Genomic DNA, 21,788 nt, shown 5'->3' with positions numbered 1-21,788 from the left:
TGAGCAGCAGGCACGTTTGATTTATTCTTACTCTCAAACTAAAACACCAAACCACAATAAGATATTTTTGTGTTATCTTTCATAAGACATTATTTGTGGAATCTTTCTATTTGTGACAATGAATTTGTCAAATACGGCAATAATAAAGGAATCACCTTATTTTTTTCCAAGGGTCAAACAAATATAATTGTGGATGTTATATTCCCATATCTTATTTCTTAAATTTCCTTTAGACAATCGCAAATGGTTATCACTAGAAAATATACCTTAAAAGAAACCTTGTTGGAAAGTTCAATTCCTTTAAGGTATTACATTTTACTATAAAAGCATGCTAAAATGGTTCAATTTAAAATATCTTGTTCTATTTCCCCTACCTTATGGTTAGATGACATTGTTTACTCCTAGTCCTGGCCAATATTGCTTAGTTCAACAGAAAGATTTTTATGAGCATTTAGGACAAATTTATAGCCTACCATGGTATGTAATGAGTACGTTATCTTCATAATCTGCCTTATCACAATCACAAGCCTTAAATTTCCCCTTTTCAAGTCATGTCAGGACAATTATGTGAAAGTCAAATGACCTTTTATCAAGAACACACAGCACAGAAATCTGGATTGACACTTGAAGGCCACTTCTAATATTTTTAACAATTCAGAACTTCATTCAGTATACGAAAAGCAACCGGGTTAACCAAGAAGGTTAAGAAAACAGAATCTTTGACCCATCCATGTAGATGACATAAGTATACAGACTTAGAAAGCAAACAAAAAAGCCATTAAACACTATTGGGAAACCTTTTCTGGAATCAGAGAGGGTTTTGTGTGTGTGTGTGTGTGTGTGTGTGTGTGTGAGATGCTATTCTATATCAATTTATGAATATTCTTAATACCAGAATCAGGCAGAAGTTCCTGTTTCCTTAGTGTACCCCTTCAAACACAGTCTGCCATTTGATCACTGTCACATGAGCCCTAGAATGTTTGAATTGCACCACTGTAGTTATGTTTTATTATATTTCAAATGCCTGCCACTAGCATACCTGACACCCTCTTGGAACTCAGCGCAGCTCCAGCCTGCCAGAGGAAATACCAGCAGGCTTTCACTGGGCAGTGCAGATTACTCTACTGACACACAGCCCTCCAGGCCCCAATCTTACACACATGCCAGGTCACCTCAGACAGACCAACTCCACAGCTGACCGCCACCAGCCGAACGGATCTCGGTGCTTCTGCTGCAATTCATCACCACTGGTTTCCTGACACTCAAAAAGACCTTGCTTTTCTTTTCAAGGTTAAAAGCAAGCAAGCAAACAAACAAACAAAACACCTCTCATAAAACCTTATCTAGAAATAATCAGACTAAGACATTAGAGGAAAAACAAGAAAACAAACAAACAAAAAACACACCCTCAAACACCCAGAAACATTAAACACCAGAGGGAGATCAAAATCATTGCTATGACAGTGATGAACTTTACACGGCTGATGAGATCATTAAGTATCCGAGTTAATAACTGTGTCTGTGTATTTAATTGTTTTCCTTTTAATACCTCTCCTCCCTCCACCCCTCCTTTCGCCTCTCACCTGCCAGTCTTCTGTCTCTGGTGTTTTTCCAAATAACGTCCAGGGCTCTGGCCGTGGAGTCTCGGATGTGATCACTAAAGGACCGCCGGAGAGGGGCTCTCAGGGGCCGCGCCATCACGTGGGCCTCAGGGTCGCCCATCTCCGCAAAGGAATTCAGCGCAGCCCCGGGGCCGCGATCATTCTTCTCTCTTGCTGCAGATGTCCTTCCCTGGCTGCGGGCTGTGACTGTGCCAGGCGGCCCGGCTGCGTGCGCGTCGGCCCGGGGACGAGCCACCAGCGAGCCCTACGCCGTCAGGAGCCCGGCATTGCGGCTCGCACTGCGGCCGGGAGAGCGCCGACTGCAGGCGGCCTCCTGGACAGCTGCCAAGCTCAAGCTCGCGCCACATCTGGAAAGGCTTACAAAATGAGCCAACGACACACTTGCGCAGTTCTCGAGCTGCCTTCGTGGCTATCTAGATGATTCTAGCTTCCTGTGTAATCCAATAACTTGCCTTGGTCCTTGCTTGGCTGTTGTCTATTAAATAACATGTCTCTCCTTCCCTGTCAATCCAGGTAACTTTGCGTTTTTGAAGGAAAGGCAGGGCAAGAGGCAAAAGAGTGAGGGAGGGAGAGGAGTGGTGGCGGGTCGGGTGCACCTCAACTTTCAAGGTTAATTCTCATTCACATTTGCATTTGTTTAACTCATTTGTGTTGTATTAACTCATAGTTTTAGATTAGACTGTTTATGAGACAGAAAGTTCAACCATTAGTTGTGGTTACGGGAAGGAAGATAAGGCTGTCATGAGCATCCCAAGGACCAGTCTGGATTCTCTCTAGGAAACGGATACCTGAGTTTTAAACGAACTATTAATCAGCTCCACATAGTTCCCCTCTAACTATGCTTCCACTTACATTCAGCGGTTTAATCAAATAATTCTAGCTTTTGCCTCTAAATAAAAGATTCATATGTCCCCTGGTTTTGTGAATCTTTTAGTTCCAAGTAAGCAAACTTCATCATTATAATTGCACATCAAAAACTCTCCTTAAAACAATAAAAAAAAGTGCCAACACTGTGAAGTCAAAATATGGGCCAACTGCTTCTTTTATGAGATATGTTGAGTTTCTAAAATGCCAAATAAATCTATTTCTCTGCCAATGAATTTGGCTGATTTTCTGCCGTTTAATGCAGTTTTAATCCTCTTCTTTTCTCACTGTCCCCTAAATCCCATATTATAGCTTTCAAGGTTTGGCTTGAAGTATCTAAGGCCCAGTTCATAACCTTCGAGAAATTAGATAATGCTGTAAAAGCACTTTGTAAATTACAAGGTACTCAGAAAATGCTAATTATTACCATTCTTAGTTTTATACCTGAAACCATTTTCAATCCATACTGATCTCCCTAGTCTCCACATTTCTAGAGCATGCACCCTCTTTCCCATCAATGTTCACAACTTAGTTATACAAAGGATGACAATTAAAATAGTGAGAATGTGCTCACAAGTTATAAGAAGTACTAGTACCACTGCTTATTTGAAACCCATGAGTCCTACATTATATTGTTTCCGAATTGTTAAAGCTCATGAGTCTCTCCAACTGAGACTGTGCTTCTTGGTAGATATCGACCTCTTTGCCTTCTTACTGGGCTGGGCATAGATCAGGAGGCAACAAGTACTATCTGATGAAGTATGTAGACCTCGGTGCCTGCAGAAGTTAATTCCAAGGGAAAATTCCCTATTAAAAAACTCAAAACATGTGATCACCTTCCTAATACCTAGTTTCATTTTAAAACAAAGTTTTCTCTCTCGCTTTGCCTCTCTTTCTCTATGGTGTGTGTGTGTGTGTGTGTGTGTGTGTGTGTGTGTGTGTGTGTATGTTTCTCCTTTAAAGAGATCTGAGCACCTGGAAGAAAGCTGACTCATTTCCTGGTCAGGTGGAACAGAACGGGTCAATGTTGACCCCCTTTTGCAGAGGAACAGCATGAGTTGTGAACCACACACTGTGCTACGCCTGGGGAAGCTGAAGATGAATAAGACATCAACTCTGTTTTCGAGGAAAATAATTTCACAATAGCATGATATGTTCCGTGATAGAAGCATGTACAAAGTGGTAATGGGAGCACAGAGGAGGAAAACATAGCCTGGGTTCCTAACTCTTCCTACTTACGGACCTCATCTAAATTTCCCGTCTATCTCTATGATAATGTCAGGAACATATAATCATTCCTAGCATGGATATCAACATCTGATTGTATGAGTCATAAAAAATGACTGACTATAACAGCACAAAGCTTTTCTATATCTAAATACAGAAAGGAAGGGGGGAGCAATAAAGGGAAAACAACATTTATTGAGTACCTCTGATGTTCCACAAACTCTACTATACTGTACATTGACCCGTGCGTATGGATAGACCAATATAGGTGTTATATCTCTTCTTTAGAGATTAGTAAACTGAAGCTCAGAGAGATGAGACTTGAGAAAGATCATATAGTAAATAGCAGATCCAGGAGCTATCTTCATCCGAAGCTCACTAAGCCTCCCAATGAATTTGATTGGTCATGAATTAACGATAGTAAATGACAATGACCCATTAGTATTATCTAGGCTCAATTGATACTACGCTACGCGCCAAAGTTCCTTAATTTTAGGCATGTAAAATCACCAGCTGGACTCAGGATATAGAGGAAGCCCGAGTCTCAGATGGGTTTTGGGTTATTGAAAGGCAATGAGCCAAGAGAAACAAGGCCTAGTCAACACATGCTTTATAATAATGGGGCACCGAGATCTGATCTCCAGTGTTCCCAAATGACCCCTTTTCTCCTCTGTAATACTCCCTTTCCAGGACAATACTTCTAGTTCTTTATAGCTCATATCAGCAGGTATTGGAAAAACCTACTCATTCTAAAATAGGTTCCATTGGTAGAATGATACACAGACCTGACCTATCTAAAGGTTTTCATGTTTTCGTTTCATTTTTTTTTTTTTAAAGAAAATGTACCAACATAAATGTGACTTGTGATGGCAGGCTATTGGAGAAGGGGAGCACAGCTAAATGTTATTGAGCAACGAGGGCTATTATTGATTTTACCATAGTCCAATGTAGGGTTGGCAAATTTGCCCCTCATTTCTGAAAATTCATTAAATCCAATTTTTGTTGTGAGGATTTTTCAATTTCTTATGGATAAATTTCAGCCACATCTCATGGGGATGGTATAAAAACTATTCTACTACATAGCCTATTTTAAATTATTCTCATTTCCTTTGCTTGCTTTCTGTGTTTATTGGCCGTTAGAAATGTTCCACACAGAAAAAAAAGTGCTTTTTAGAATCCACTGTTTATAGAATAATTCTTCAAGTTGTATTTCCACAAATTTCAAATAATCCAAGTCTTTTCAAACTGTGAAAGGTGAGGGCAGTATGTGATAATTAGTGTTGTCTCAGCGTGGCAGATGGGGAAAGTAGAAATATGAGAAGTCCATTGGTTTTTTTTCAAGATCCCACTGGGAATTACAAGACAAATGAGAATAGCGACATAATGCTTTGACAGCTTCTCACTTCACTTTTTTTTTTTTTTTTTTTTTGATAAAAAGCTAGCTTCAGCCATTGGTGGGGTTGCACTCTGACCTGGGAAAGCTTTGAAAACTCTTCCAGATCCCAGGAGAGCAGAGATTCTCATTGTATACTAAGCTAGAGATTCTGACTCAAATAAGTCCCTAATGTTTTCAATCTAAGAAAAACATTTGGCAATGTATTATAGATTTTATCTAGTTTTATCTCACTTACAAATTTTGTCTTCTTACTGCAAACAAAAATTTTCACTTAGTTTCTAGGTCCCATTTGCTTTGACGTAATGTTAGGGACACCTTATTTTCCAAGTCTGTGTAGCATAAATCCACTTGGTCTTAGGGCCACTTTCATTTGCTGATGCAACTCATTTAAGTTTTCTTTGGAGCAATTAGAACATTTAGGACTACTTAAAGTGCTGGTAGTTTCTTTGAAAATAATGTGAAAAATGATGGGAAATGGAAAATTTATTAAGTCAATGCCAAGCTTGGATCTGGGTCTTTGGCACGGAGAAGAAATTATTGAAACCTATTTGGCTAAGCTCTGAGAGATCCAGCTTCTGCAATAGGACATCAGGCTTCGTCAATAATAGTGCCTACCCTTGCATAGTAAGTCTGCCTTAGTGTGGCAAGTCCACAAAAAGAGAGTTCTCCATTATGTAGGTGTGGGGACAGAGCCCCAGAAAGCAGTTTCCAGGCTCTTGGCCTCACACAGAAAGGTGCTGGCTCAGGTAGTAAATGGCCATCAACTGTGATTGGATGGCCATCAGCTGTGGCTAGTTGGCCGTCAACTGTAACCAGTGAGCCATTGGCCACTAATATAACTGCCGTGCCTACGCTAGCAGAAAATGGGGGCTAGCAAGAAGATGGAGGCTGAGCTAGCAAGAGCGGACTGCAGTTAGCATGGTGCAGTGCGGGTTGCAGATTGCAGAGAAGTGGACAGCAGGTTTCAGACAGTGTGGCTCCTGCTTCCTGTGTCTCCAACCCAGCTGCCAGTGAGAGTATAGTGGTGTGACTCCCCTATCTCTGGCTCCGTGGGTGTTGCTTTTTGGCCTCACCATGTCCTTCGTTCTTATGTGGGGAGCGGGAGCAGAGACCCTGCAGGTCGCCCCGCGTGACTCCCTGCATGACAAATGGCGCAGCGAGCAGGGTGCCCCGCTTGACAGTAGGTATCCAAAAGTCTAGGACAAGGAGAATTCGTAGTCTGGAGCCTCTGTAACTCGGAGGAATGTGTATTCCATTAGATTTCTGTTTACTAAAATTAATAACACATATCCTATAAGTTATATACTGTTGATGAGTATTTTCATTTTGAAATGTTTATTTAATATGATCATCTTTAGCACATTTACTCTGGTACAAGTGGCAATTTTACTTCTTAATCTGCTTCTGCACTGGAACTCTAAGGATTACCATGAACTTCGTTGAGAATCTCCTTTGTGATAAACTCTGGTAAATGTTCTCAACCAAAGGGCTTAGGTCAAGGTTGTTTAAACTATCTGTTAGGTATCGATTGATAGATCAATAGACCACAATAATTATTTTCTTGAAATCTCTGATCTCTGACCTGGGAGCAGAAAAAAATTCCCTTTAGAAGGCAGGAAAAAACAACTTAGAATCTATGTATATAGTTCTTCAAATATTTATATTTTTGTCTGATGTACAAAGCCCCCAAGTACAATAATCTATGGGTATGCTATTAATAAATAAATGTATATATTGGGGTTCTATGCCCAGGAAGTTTTACTGACAGGAGTTAGTGATCAAAGAAGTTCAGAGACTCTCTAAAACTACTGATATGAACCAAAATCACACTGCCTTTTAGAGTAAAATCAACATGGAAGAATAATGTTGAATAAATGCATTACAAGTAAAGTTGTAATAAAGTAAGAAGTAAATATTAGGAGAGAGAACTTCCTTTTCTTCATGACTAACGCAATGATACCTTACTTCCTTTTTGACTGCTGAATCTCATTGATATCTATGTTTTTGGAAACAAAGTTCTCCACCTGGGCTGAGAAAAGTCACTTTTGAGAAAGGAAATGGCTACAGACTGAATGTGTCCCCTCCCAAATTCATATGTTGAACACTAACCCCCAGTGTGACGGTATTAGGAGGTGGGGCTTTTGGGAGGTGGTTAGGTCATGAGGGTGGAAGTCTTTTGAATGGAATTAATATCCTTATAAAAGAGGCCTTGAAAAATTCCTTTGCCCTTTCTGCCAGGTGAGGGCACAAGAAGAAGATGGCCATCTATGTGCCAGGAAGCAGGACCTCACCAGACACTGAATCTGCTGCCAGTGCCTTGATGTTGGATTTCCCAGTCTCCATAATGTGAGAAATATGCATGCATTTCTGTTGTTTATAAGTCATCAAGTCTATGGCATTCTGTTACAGCAGCTCAAACAGAGACTTGATTTCAAACCTGCCTCTTGATTGCGTTGTGATCTTGGGACAGCATTTTCACAATTGCTAAAAAGGGGCTGACTAGATTACTGATTCTGTTCCAGAATGGCAGATGGGTGTCAGAATTACCAGACTGGGGCCTCACCTCTCTTCTTGGAGAGAAACCAAAAGGGTAAACAACTCTACTGGGTACATGGTTTCATTCTGCTTCTAAAAAATACCTCAACAGAATCTTAACTATTAGTAAATATAATTGACCATTTTATGCTTTCCTCAAGCTATTTTCAAATTGCTTTGAGCTTTTTTTTTTTTTTTTTTTTTTAAGAATTGTTCATTTCTTTGTTTTGGTTTACTCCTCTCTCAATTATTTCTTTTCCATTTTTTGTAGTTGACTCTAGTTTTCTATACTGGAATTTTTGGCAGAGAGACAGGAAATAAAAGATACTAGGAGAATGGAAAGAGGAAATAGTGTTGCCTCCAGAAATTTTTTTCTACGTAATGGATTCAGGTTTTCTTTTGTCACAATTTTAGAGGGTTAAAATATTTTTTATTTCTATTAAAAAAAACAACAAGGATACCTCACCAATAAAAATGATAAAAATAATTACATTTACAGTTTATATTGCCTTAGAATAGAAAGAATAGAACCTCTAAGGGTAAAATAAATTTTAGATATACTCATAGTTAAAACTTTAGGAGGAAATAATTTTCTTTCTCTTATTCTTTATTTCCTTTTATTCTTTCAGTTTTCCCTTTATCCTTTTATTCTCCTATCATTTATTCTGTACAGTGTAAAATCCAGTATATTATTAATTAAAGGAGTCCACCATTATGACATGGAATTACAGTAATGTAATTTCTCTGCCCAGATTTAGAGTATATTATGACTATTTGAATTCCTTGTAAATTGTGTTTATTTCAATCCATACTAGCTATTTTATATGTCTTTATATTGAGATTAGGACCCCCAAAAATCAACCTTTCGCTAATTCTGAATTATAAGACTTCCTTCTGAGAAAAAAAACAAAAAATTCAAATATTTGATTTTACCTTCATGTAAAGTCACTGCCACAATCTTCATAAAGAATGCCAGAAGTGATTATCCTATAGTTTATAATAATTATTAATAACATAAAATAATATGCTATGGTAATAAAATCAAAAGCAATTTTGGAAAGTGGCTGAATTGTATACTGAAGCACATATACACGGAGATGATTTAAAAGTCAGACCAAACAGGAACACAACTATTTTCTATGTTAATATAAACTATTGACTACACCCTTTCAACCGTATTATTAACAAACATCATATATTGTGACAAGACCCAAAAGATTACGAGTATCAACAGGCTTGAATGTTTTTGTAAAAAGCTATTTTTCAGATTGACTTAGATTTTGTTTTTAAAGGTATCTTGCACACACACACACACACACACACACACATACATACACACACACACAACTAGATTGAAGGACAATGACTTGGAGCTGATGGGCCCTGGAGAAACACACTGTCCCCCAATATTCCCCAATAAAATTTATAAAAAAAATAAAGTGAGCTTAAAAAGGTCACAGGTTTCAAGGTCAATATACAAAAATTAATTGTATTTCTATATACTGCAATGAACAATTAGTAATTAAAATAAGAAAGTACCATTTGCAACATGATCAGAAAATATGAAGTACTTAGAGATAGACTTAACAATATGTGTATAAAACTTATACAATGAATGCAATAAAACATTGCCAAGAGAAATTAAAAACCTAAATAAATAGATAAACCCTGCTTATGGAGCTGAAGATTTAATATTGTCAGACTGTCAGTTCTTTCCATACTAATCTATAAATTCAACACAAAACCAATTGAACGACTAGCAGAATTTTTTGAAAACTGATAAGTTGATTTTAAAATTTATGTGAAACACAAAAAACCTAAAGTTACCAAGAATATTTTGAAAAGAGAAAAAAAAGGCAATGTTAGAGGATTTGCACTACCTGATTTTAAGACTTAACTATAAATATACAGTAACAAATACAGGGTGATACTGATTTAAGGATAGACATACAAACAAATGGAACACAATACAGGTTCCAGAAATAGGTCCATACTACCTACTCAGTTGATTTTTGATAAAGATTCCAATGTAAGTCAATGGGTAGGATGATCTTTTTCAATCAATGGTGCTGGATAATCATATGAAAAAATATTATCCTCAATCCTTACCTTATACCTTACACCTTACATACATTAACAACACAATTGAAGAAAACACACAATGGATTTTATGAATAAACATTTTACAAAATATATGGAAGTAATAAAATTGGGAAACAGAGGCTCAGTGTTCAAATTTTGATATTACTGAAAATTCTCTGACCAAAGCAAATCAAATCATCAGAACTCTGAATCTCTGAAAATCAGATGTACATCTTTACAAAGAGGTGGGGAGGAAATTGCTGCTTAGAGAATGATCCTTGGTTTAGAATATGTACATAGTGTAATGATGTACCCGGTGCTGGTTTATTGGATCGAATTATATGAGAGAATTTTATAAGAAGGCACTTCAGATATTATTAATAATGACATTTATTTGAATGGTATCATGAAAAACTAATTTATATAGAATAATTATTAGTGTCGTTTCATACAATGTTATTAGTATTGACATGTTATTAATCAAAACAATAAAAATATTTAACTCAATAATGATAGTTATTATTGGATTGTTTTGTTATATTGGGTTATTTGTGAGGATATATATTCATTTTTCAGGGCACCTAATGGAACCTTAAAAAAATGCTTATTTATGTGAACAGGCATTTTGTTAACTTTAGTAGCAAAAGAACATATAATTCCGTGTTTCCCCGAAAATAAGACCTAGCCGGACAATCAGCTCTAATGCATCTTTTGGAGCAAAACTTAATATAAGACCCGGTCTTATTTTACTATAAGATGGGTCTTATCTAACATAATATGATATAAAACCGGGTCTTATATTAATTTTTGCTCCAAAAGATGCATTAGAGCTGATTGTCCGGCTAGGTCTTATTTTCAGGGAAACACGGTTTTCATAGTCTCTTTCTGGTAAAAAATAAGCCAAAAATCTCTTTGCAAATATTTCAAACAAGAAAAACAATAGGAAAAAGTGAAACACTTACTTTTCTGACTGAAACATAAAAAGCTAAAGAAAGACAAGTCAGAAGAAGAAAGTAAAAAATACAGGCCTTAAGAAAAGGAAAACTAAATTGTAGGATATGGAACATCACAATTTGTTTGCAGACATTAAGCTGTACAGGAAGTGACAGTCTGCAAACTTCACCTGAAAGTGAAGGTCGAGCATACTGCTGGCGGAGGAAACAAAGCAGATGGTGAAGGGCAGTGGAGATTTTTAGCAAGAGCTTCATTTGGATGAATTCCATTTTTTTTTTGTGGGACCTTCCCCTCATTACTAAAAGTAAGAAACTTGGTGGTGATTAAAGAAAGCTGGTGCCTGCACTGCTTCCCTAATCTTGAATGGGAGACTTGGGGGGGGTTCTACCCTAGTTTTCCCCTCACGTTCATTATTGGCTTGGGCTTCTTGGTCTCCGAGACTATTCAATACTTGGCCAATGGCTGGCCAGGGTCTGGACAGATAGATGGTTAGAGATGAGTATAGAAATAAAGAGGAAGCATTTAGAAAATTCTTACAGTACATAGTTTGATGGGGTAATTTTATGTCTGTTGAATCTAATGATAAAACACTTTGGTTTCTATTCTTTATGTCTTGTGGGTTTTTTTTTTTCCAATTTCATTTTTCTAGTAACCTGTTTTCATTCTATTTTAAAAAGTTATCTGTCCAGATGAGATTGAAAATAAGCTGGTCAACATAAACAGTTTAGGAAACCCTACACTAAACAGATGTATAAAATATCTAGAGACAATGATTGTTTCAGTATTTCAACAAGTGATACGTTAGTTCCTCTGTGTTTAATTGGAGAGAAAGGTAAAACACTTGTGAAGTTTTTAATCAGCCTCTGAATTAAACGACTGGTGACATTTGCACATTTCTTGATATTTATTATTGATATGGATGATCAACATAGAAAGTATTATTACTGTCTCAAGTTGGAAACTGGAAAAACAACAACCTTTAAACAAAATGGGAATATTTTTGCTTTTGGAATTTCATGCAAAATGAGTAGTTGACATCTGGCCCCAAGACTGTAGACCATCAATGACGCAAGAACATTGAAAACTGAAATATTGAAAAAAACCCCAAAAGAACAAAAAACACAAAGGATAGATGGTGGCAGGAAATAGAACAGTCAATTTTGTTATTTAAGTGTAAAATATTATTTTTATAAAGTAAATCTTTTTATTTAGCGAGGTTTTGGGAGATGGTTAGCATTTCTTAGGAGGATGATATGCTCTAAAATCAGAAAATTGGAGATCTTTAGAAGCATCTATTTTCTTTAGTTCTCTAAATTCATGTTATCTTTTCTCTATTTTAATAGTGTCACTTGTTATTTATTATCACGACCAATGATCGAATTATCATAAAGCAGATCTCAGTTTTTAAAAGTGTCTCACCAAATGCAAAAACATAACTCAAAATCTTTTGATTTTTTTCTAATCTTGTCACTAAATCCCCTATCATGTATATATATTAAAAGTCCTTTATCAATAGTGATTATAGTTATCTAACAGGTTTCTGGTATTGTAGTGCATATTTCAATTAAAAAAAACAAAACCTGTTTCTGCCTCTTTTTCCCTTACTACTCTACTGAATAAAATGTTAAAAATAAGATGTCAAGATCTTTGCAGCTGGGATAATATCACTGAATAATTTAATAAGATTTACTATTCTTAGTAAAAATTATAATCACTCTTCAAGGCCTGTTGGAGTCTGGACTCATCCCACTTTTCCTGTCTCCTCTCCTTCCAAACACAAACTCCGTACTCCAGCTGGCGGGGCTGGCCTCACAATTGCATCACCGTGCCTTCTGCATCCCCGTGCCTTCTGCATCCCCACTATCCTAACTTTGCCAACATCATTTTTCTGGCCTAAAAATGTCTCAGATCTTCCTTCCCAGTTTTTTAAGGCTTTCTTTTCCCCTGGATCCTCTCTGGACCACTCAGCTCAGGTGACCTCTCTCAGCTAAATGTCTCGCATCTTCTGTATCTTATCACTTAGCTATTATACTTATCTTGCTCAGCAGGCTGGAAGCATTCTTAGGAGATGTGTTCTCAAGGTCTAGAACAAGAAAATCCTGAGACAACTAAACCGGAGAGGCAGAAAAAGTAGCACATATCAACATTACTTGTTCCCAAGCCTTTTGCCCTTTATCTTTGGCCCTTAACTTTTTAGTGGAGGGAAAAGGAAGTGGGAAAGAGAGAGGGTAGAGGAGGAATTGGGTGGGCTGGCATTTGGCAAGACTTGGATTAACCTGGAGTAGGGATGATACATTCCACTGAGGGAGAGATAAAGATTGTATCCTTACTAAACATTTATGTCTATCTTCAGCAATATATGATAGTGATTTTTCACTGTCACTTGGGCTGTTTCTAGGATGACAAAATTGCAAATTAGGTAATGTTTGTTCGTGTCATTCTCCCATGTCCCTCTCTGCACATCACACCTGAGATCTCTTTCGTTTCTCTAAGGCATTCCATCCTCTGTCACCTGACTGTCTAGAGTCACTACTAGAAGGTGTTTTACCCCTGTACCACCAAATATCCCCCATGTCACAAAGATTAGGATTCCTGGTACAAGGGTGCTTGAAAATACTTGCTGGACTATTCCAAGATTAAGGTTAGCCTTGGGAGATGAAGAGAGAGATGTAGAGCTATAGAGAAATTTATATATAAAACAAGAACCTCATCCAAATAAATATCTACTTATTGAATATAAGTTGTAGAACATTCATCTTCCCCTTGCCTAGTCTCTATTTCTTTTTCTCTTTCTATCCTTTATGCATATGTAATTATTTTCACTTCTTTAAAATGCTCTTGTCTACAGTTGATTAGATAATGAGTGGGTTGACTAATGGCAAATATAGCAAACTATACTATACAACAGGGCATCTTTGAATGCTTGCTCAATAAACTTTTCATATGCATATCGTTTCTCTCTTGGTTATAAGCTCTCTGAGCGTAGTGTCTTGAACAGTTTTATAAGCCTAGCACACTATTTGATAAAAATAGATATTCAGAAATATTTCTCGTTACGTTTTTAATAAAATATGAACTTTTGCTAGCCATTCAATGTCATGATAATTTTTCTGAAGCCTTAGGAATTTGTTATGCAGTACAAACTTGGAAGTACAGGTTGAAATTATATGCATGGGGAGGAAATGCATAAATGGGAAATTTTGTGACATTAACCAGTCATCCTCAAACTTCAGTGTGGACAAGAACGCCCTAAAGAATATATTATATTTAAGATTCTTGGGCCTAAAGATTCCAGTTGAGGAGGACTGGAGGCATCCAGGAATCTGATTTGTTAAACAAATATTCTAGAAAATTATGAGGCATATTTTTAAACATTGCATTAAAAGGGTGTGACTTTATTTTTAATTAAAAAGGCCATTTCTCTTTCAATCAAAAAAATTATTGGGTGTCCTTTATGTGCAAGGCATTGAAAGGTAAACCAGACATGTATTTTATTATATAATAGGGGAAATAAGCCTCAAAGATGATAATCAATGACATGCAGGGATAAAAACCTCATGAAAACTTCAAATACAGTATTGAGAGTTCCAGGAAAAAGGGCTGATTTCAGAGTAGTGGAGATCATGGAAGGCTTCAAAGAAGAGGTAAATGTGGAAATTTGAAGACAGTATGAAAGGAAATTTTAGAAAAAGGTAACAGTAGTAGCAAAGCCACTAGGTAGAAAGTTCAGGATGTGGTGAGTGTGTGCATTCCCGTGAGGAGTCTCAGGGCAGCTGGAAATGAGGTGAGTAGCTTGGCTGACTGGGTGAGGCTGGAGATTGTATAGACATATCTTTAGTTAGGTGAGATTCCCAAGATAAAATTTAAGGACAGACAAAAAAAGAAAAATCCAAACATCAATGCCATGTAACTTATTTAAATCTTGGGAGGGCATTCAGTGATATTAAGATTAAATAGTAAATGTTATTTCTTAACTATATTAAAACTGATATCAGTGAGTACTTTGATACAAATATGTAACTATGTGCTCTATTTCTATGTGCTCTATGACACTAACTTTTATTATTTGAGAAAACAAAATAAACTGTCAAATTGGAAGATTAAGGCCAAAGTTAAATCCATTAAAATAAAAATCAAAGCATTGTGTCTACCTAAGCTATTTCTAAAATATAAATCCATAGAGTTGATCAGATATTTATATTTTTGCTATCTATATCACTTATGTAGACACTTACAGAAATACAAATAAAGCTGAATTCTAGAGAATCTCAAAAACATTGTGAGATATTCCTCTGCTTTCCTTCCTGTTAAACACAAAACAAAACAAAACAAAACCCCGAAATCCCTAAGGGTTAAATGATTTCACTAAAGAAAACAAAAGGGAGGTAAACTGAAGTCATGGGAAATGGTAGGAAAAGAGCAAGAGGCTGGAAACCTACCACAGATGGAGCAAAGATCTTCCAGATGTGGAATTCTTTCTACGGATCAGTGCTGTTAGCTTGGCTTCCTTAGGTTCTACCAGGAAAAAATAAAATGCAACTATGGCTTCTTTCTATCTGTAATCTAACTAAATCTACTTTCCTGAAATTTTATACTTTGTTTTCTTTAAGAAAATGTCCTGATATCTGTGATTTGCAGTTATTTTTAAAAGCTGGCTTACACTCTAGATGGGAGTGCTTTTGGAATGCCTGAAGATATTTGTATGTATGCTGGAATATCTCCATTTGGAAAGACATTTCTCACATCTTTTTGTCACAGTCGTATTGTCCACATCACAGAAAGTCCAAGTGTTTCCTGCATGTGAGGATGAGGAGGTCCCTGCTCTGTTTATATTCTGCTGTCATGGACCATCTGGGAAATGGCTCCTGACTAGCTGCCGAATGATGAGTGCCATCTCAGAATCAGGATCACAAGTTGGAGTTAGACCTAGATGACTTTTCTTTAAAGCCCCCCAAATTTGGTGCTCAGAAATATTACAAAACAATGAAAGTTCGTGTGATATAATAAATAAGCCAGCTTCTCACTATACTAGTCATAAAATAAGAAAAGCCTATGTTCCCTTTTGGTCACCTGACTGCTCTTTGATTTGCATAGATGAAAACTACTGTTTTCATCATTGAAGATGGAATGCAGCCATTAGTAGTCTTAGGGAAAAAGGATCACAAAAATGTCCCCACACACCTGACACATGTGATTTTTTTTAATTTAAAAATTGCTAAATCATAGAATACAGGAAGTCTAGTGGAATTCTGATATTCTTTTCTCTTAAAGATAGTTTATTTTTTAAAAAATGCATCTACTGTTTCAGCCCCTGCTTATTTGTTTATATTCTCCCCCTTTTTGGTTTCATATCATTAGCTATTGTTATTTAGTGGAATGAGGGAATGTGAATATAGTCTATTGAAAATATCAGTGTTGAGGGCAGTAGCACTTTACTTATACAAATTACAGTGCAAATTGAAAATCGAATGGCATGTTCAGGAGGAAGTCAAGTGATTTTAGAAAGATAATTTATGTGGTCAAGGGAAAAAGAAAATCCATGAGTCTCATAATTACAAGAGATGATGGTACAGATGTGGACGAGTGCATCTGAAAGAGGTGGGACAGTGTACTCTGGGCTACAGGTAATTATGAAGTTGTCTAAAAAGGCAGTATAACTGTGAAAAAGTATAATTTTATTGAGCATTCACTATATACTTAGCTTTTGCTAGCTAGGTCTTAGGGAGTAGAACAAACCAAATAGCAAACCAAAATTTGTCATGGTTCTGCATTGCGGCTGCTTATAACGTATTTTGGGGGACAGAAGAGAAACAGAGAATGATGTAAACATCACGTAAAATTCAGTCATAGACTATGTTTGACATTAATGGCATATTCAATGGAAATATGGAGAAGTATGTCTAATCATCTGAGTTCAAGAAATTATATTAGTTCCAATGAAAAGCCTGAGGTGTGACGATACAAAGGCATTTTGCTGATGTGAGACAGGGGCCTCCTGAGAGCTGGAGCTGACACCTAGGGAGTCATCAGCTGACAGCTGGGACAGGAGCAGCTACTTCCTCCATTACTTTCTCTAGTTTGCATTATCTCTAGCTTCTCTGTCTTGGCCCAACTGCTCTATTCTCCTGCTCCTCTTTGCAGAATGGTTCCTTCTGTTACTTTACCTCACAGTGTGTGTGAACTTTCAGCTGATGTACCTGCTGCAAGTTTCCTGAGTCTCTCTGGCTCATAATGTAAGTGAGAGGGAGGGAGAGAGGGAGAAAGGGAGAGAGGGAGAGAAGGAGCACTGGTTAGCCAATGTATTCTCTAGCTTTGAGTCAAGTCAGTTCAATTGGCTCCAGCCACAGGTTAGGATGTGGCGTCACAGGGCACAGGGGGTGATGATAAGATGAGCAATGAAAATGAAACCTGTCTGATTCAAAGGGGGAGTTCATCGCCGAGTATAGCAATTGGAGGAGGCTTTGTGTAAAAAAGTAGCACTCAGGCAAATCCTTAAAGTGTGACTTGGAGATAAAAGATAACAGAAGAGTATTTTGGGGAGAGTAAGTTTCAGGAGCAAAGGCACAAAGACAGAAATACGTAGACACAGAAATTATATGAATTATTACAGTTTTACTAATTTTGGTCATACTTTTATTAGAACACTTGAAAGTAGGAGAAATGGTGATGTTAGGCACGAAAAGGTAGAAGAAGCATCAGCTTTGGAGCAAGAGAGTCATTACAGAGTAGCTTAGTGAGTATTAAAGATAATGTAGAGGAAATATCTAGCTCTTTTCTTAGAGACTACATGGTAGGTACACAGTAAATAACAGCTATTGATAATATATTTAGTGGTGGTATTTTTTCTTTTGAAAACTTGAAGAAATTCCAAAGGAGATAAATTAAGTATGGTATTTTTCTTTTGAAAACTTGAAGGAATTCCAAAGGAGAGAAATGAAGTAATCAAAGCAATGGCTAAAGAAGAAAGGATAAAAGTTAACATAGTGGAGTATGTAATATATACTATGGTCAATTTTTTTGAAGTTTTTACATTAAATATATATTAAATAAGTTTTCTTTAACTGTGGTATTTCCATTCAATATAATATTATTCAATACTGAAAAGAAATGAGCCATCTTTCAATGGTGAAAAGACATGGAAGAATTTAAAGGTATATTGTAAGAGAAAGAAACCAGTCTGAAAGCCTACGTGCCGACATGCATTAGAGTATTGCACAGACTAGTTTCCCTGCCCTAAATATCCACTGTGCTTCCTTTGATTCCTACGTCCTTTCCCCCCAATCCCTGGCAACCTCTGATCTTTTTACTATCTCCATAGTTTTGCTTTTAAAGAAATGTCACATATTTTGAATTGTATTTTCCACTCAGTTTTTCTGTGAGTATAAAACTTCTCTAAAAATAGTCTATTGATTAAATAACCTCCTTTTATGTGCACGGTGCTGTGCTAAGTGACTTTAAAAAAAATGCTTACAAGACTATTGGGAGGCAAAACTGAGGCAAATAAAACACTCCATGGACGATGACAATCCACATATGATCAAGTATGAAAATGACCAGTACGGGCTATAATGTTGTAGATGTATCATTTCAAACAGTATGAAATTAATATGAGCAGAAGTTGTCTTTGAAGAATTCACAGTGAAGGTGAGACCCAAATGAGACCTTGAGGGATAGGGGAGTTAATTTCTGGAAGGGAAGCTCGAGGATCAAAGGTCAAGTTATGCAGAAGCAAATTCAGGAGAAAAGTGAAGTTGCTCGCATGGCTCCAGCGGAAGGTACATGTTAGAGGAGGATGGGAGATAAGGTTGAAAAGGAAGGGTAAGGTCAGATTATGGAAATTTTTGTTTGTCAGCCTAAGGAATCTTGTCATTTAACCATTTAATATCGCATAGTTGGTTACGAGCATTCATTCTAGCCTGAATTGCTTGCTTTGAATCCTGCCTTGGCCACATTCTGACTTTGGGTATTTTAGAAAACCTCTCTGAGTTTCAGGTTCTTCATCTCTATAATGTAGAAAATAGTAACACCTACTTTGTAGGGTTTCTAGAGGATTAAATGAGTTCACATCTATAAAGTGCTTAGAAAAATGCAGGCCTAGAGTAGATGCTTGCTATTATCCACTCAAACATTGATTTGACAAATAATAAGTAAAAAACCTTCTAAGAGACTGGCATTACGTGGGTGCAGGGAGAATGTCAGCCTTTCAGGAAATCACAGTACAGCAGGGAAAACATCTGGATAAATATATCCAAGAAGACCATAGACTGAAAAAGGTAGGTAAATTAAACAAGTGTTGAACTGTACAGTCGTTCTCCATTTATCTACTTTCTTAAATCCATAGGAAAGAATTGATTTAACATTTCTATTAAGAAGACATTTATAATGTTAGCAGCTGGGAGTCCCTGGAGTGTTTTCCGGGAAATCTCAATGGTTAGAAAAATTTAAAAATAAACAAAATCTCATTTTGGTGGGCAAGTGAGGGTTTTTGGAGACCATTTTGCTTAAACATCACTTGTGGAATTCTATGCGATCTTTCCTACCTGATTACAGTAGTCAGGACACAATAGCTTCTTAAATCCATGATCCACGCTTCTGCATTAGCCAGACTGGTTTCCGCATAGCCTGCACACAACAAGATGTGCACTGGCCTTTTCTTGGACATCAGTTAATTTGTTATGGTTGCTAATAACTCTTTTGGATTTCCACTTAGCTAAAAACAATATCTCAAAATTATATCTTATTTCTGCAATGGAAATGTTAATGGATTGATCTGGAAGAGATATTGATCTCCAACTCTTGCCCATAAAAAAAACAAATAAAAGTCCTTCAAATCAGTGCAGGCTCTGAGTAGGTCATCTCATCCTTAGAAAAGTCAAATCAGTACCGTGGTATACGTATCTTTCCAAAATAAATGTATCTCTTCAAAGAAATTAAAATCAATGCACAATTATCTTATTGGTACATGTATGTGTATATATTCACATCATTAATAAAAGTAACTGAACTGCAAACTGTACACTGGGAACTCTATAAAGGTAAATATTTGAAGGCATCTAGGAAATGATCAGATATGACTTTCAAACTAAATAAAAGTTCTTGTATTGCTTTGTAAATACAACTCATAGAAGGGGCCTTTTCATAAGTTGTCTTTTCTCAGGGAAGATTGAAAATGAAGTTTGGGCTGGCCCAGGGGCTCAGATGGTTGGAGCGCCGAGCTCCTAACGCTGAGGTTGCGGGTTCTATCCCCACATGGGCCAGTGAGCTGTGCCTCTACAGATAAGATTGTGAACAATTGCTCTCCCTGGAGCTGGGCTGCTATAAGCAGTCGGAGGTTGGTGTGAGCTGCCGTGAGATGCTGTGTGCTGCCCTGAGTGAGCACAAGGCTCATAATACCAGCATGGGCCAGGGAGCTGTGTCCTACACAACTAGACTGAGAAACAACGCTTGAACTGGAGTGGGAGTGGGGGAGGTGGAAGAAGGAGAAAAGAAAATGAAAACTCTACCCAGGAGAGAGATTGCTGGGTCATACGGTAATTCTGTTCTTAATGTTTTGGGGAATCTCCACACTGCCTTCCATAGTGGCTACACCAGTCTGCATTCCCACCGACAGTGAATAAAGGTTCCTTTTTCTCCCCAGCCTCTCCAATACTTGTTATTATTTGTCTTACTGATGATAGCCCATTTATCCGTAAAGATATATGTGCTCTGATGTTCATTGCAGCTTTATTTATGGTGGCCAAGACCTGGAAACAACCAAAGTATCCTTCGATAGATGACTGGATAAAGAAGATGTGGTATATATACACAATGGAATACTATTCTGCCATAAGAAAAGATGAAATAGTGCCATTTGTAACAGTATGGATGGATCTTGAGATTATTATGCTAAGTGAAATGAATAACACAGAAAAAGTCGAGAACCACGTGATTTCATTGATATGTGGGATGTAAAACTAAAAGTAACAAAGGAACAAGACAACCTAAAAAAAACTCATAGACACAGATAATAGTTTAGTGGTTATCAGAAGGTATGGGGGATGGTGACAGAAGAGGGAAAGGAGGTCCAATACATAGTGATGGAAGGAGAACTGACTCTGGGTGGTAAACACACAATGTGATATATAGATGATATATTACAGAATTTTACACTTGAAACCTATGTAATTTTACTAACCATTGTCACCCCAATAAATTTTAATTAAAAAAAGATAAAACATTTATTTTTCTACTGATAAAAGGTCAATGTCAATTAAAATACTGAAATGCAAACTGCCACATTAGCCTGTATTGGTATTTCGTTGGCACGTCTTCATACTGCTGGTAGTCAAAGGATAAGGGGGGGGGTGGACAAAATGTGCACAAGACTTTTTGGAGGAAGAAAATTCTGGTTTTGTCAAATATTGTGAAAAGTTATGGTCATTGTAAGACTAGAGATAAACCAAGTGTCTGCATGAGCTGTTTGGTATATCTAATAAATGGACTGGTTCGAAACTATCTCTTGAGCATTTTGAGGAAGACTGCAGTCACAGCTGCCCTGGAGCTCCATTCCACCCTCTCCTGGCTCCTGACTCACGGCGGTTCAATCTCACTAAGGAATAAGTCAGTCAGGAAACCGCGACGCAACCATGGCTTTTAGAAATACCGGAAAGACACCCGTGGAACCAGAGGTGAGGATTCACCAGCTTCAATGTAAAATCCTTGGAGAAGGTGTGTGCTGACTTGATCAGAGGCGCAAAGGAAAAGAATCTCAACGTGAAAGGACTAGTTCAGCTGCCTAGGGAGACTCTGGGAGTCACCACAAGAAAAACTCCCTGTGGGGAAGGTTCCAAGGCTTAGGATCGGTTTCAGATGAGGATCTATAAGCGACTCATTGACTTGTATAGTCCTTATGAAACTGTTAAACAGATTACTCTATCAGTATCGAGCCGGAAGTCAAGGTTGAAGTGACCATTGCAGATGCTTAAATCAACCTTTTAAATAAATTGACTATCAGTTGCTAAAACTAAACAAAAACTACCTCTTGAGCATATGCTTTGTGCAAGATACTACACTGGGTATGGGTGACAAAGATGAAATGGGAGGTTTATACTTTTAAGGAACTCACAGCC

The 21,788-nt window shown here is 37.3% G+C and overlaps 1 protein-coding gene and 1 pseudogene across 5 annotated transcripts in view; one reads left to right on the top strand and one right to left on the bottom strand.

Annotated features, from left to right (window-relative positions):
* Positions 1-21,788, bottom strand: part of DLC1 (DLC1 Rho GTPase activating protein) — a 388,497-nt gene that overhangs the window by 174,123 nt on the left and 192,586 nt on the right. Inside the window, exon 1 of one of the 4 annotated variants that reach the window (XM_081046334.1) lies at positions 1,584-2,125. The exons of the other annotated variants lie outside the window; for them this stretch is intronic. Coding sequence (XP_080902460.1) covers positions 1,584-1,722 — 139 coding nt within the window. The 5' untranslated portion in view covers positions 1,723-2,125. Of the gene's footprint in view, positions 1-1,583; positions 2,126-21,788 lie in introns of those variants that run through there. 4 annotated transcript variants of the gene reach the window in all.
* On the top strand, positions 21,306-21,644 carry LOC308496721 (small ribosomal subunit protein uS10-like; annotated as a pseudogene). Its single transcript has one exon. The product of its transcript is annotated as a small ribosomal subunit protein uS10-like (transcript).

The sequence above is a fragment of the Rhinolophus hipposideros genome, assembly GCF_964194185.1.
Source record: "Rhinolophus hipposideros genome assembly, chromosome: 4".
NCBI lineage: Eukaryota > Metazoa > Chordata > Mammalia > Chiroptera > Rhinolophidae > Rhinolophus > Rhinolophus hipposideros.
Note: the sequence above shows the minus strand (reverse complement) of the source record. Positions and strands in the feature narration are given on the sequence as shown.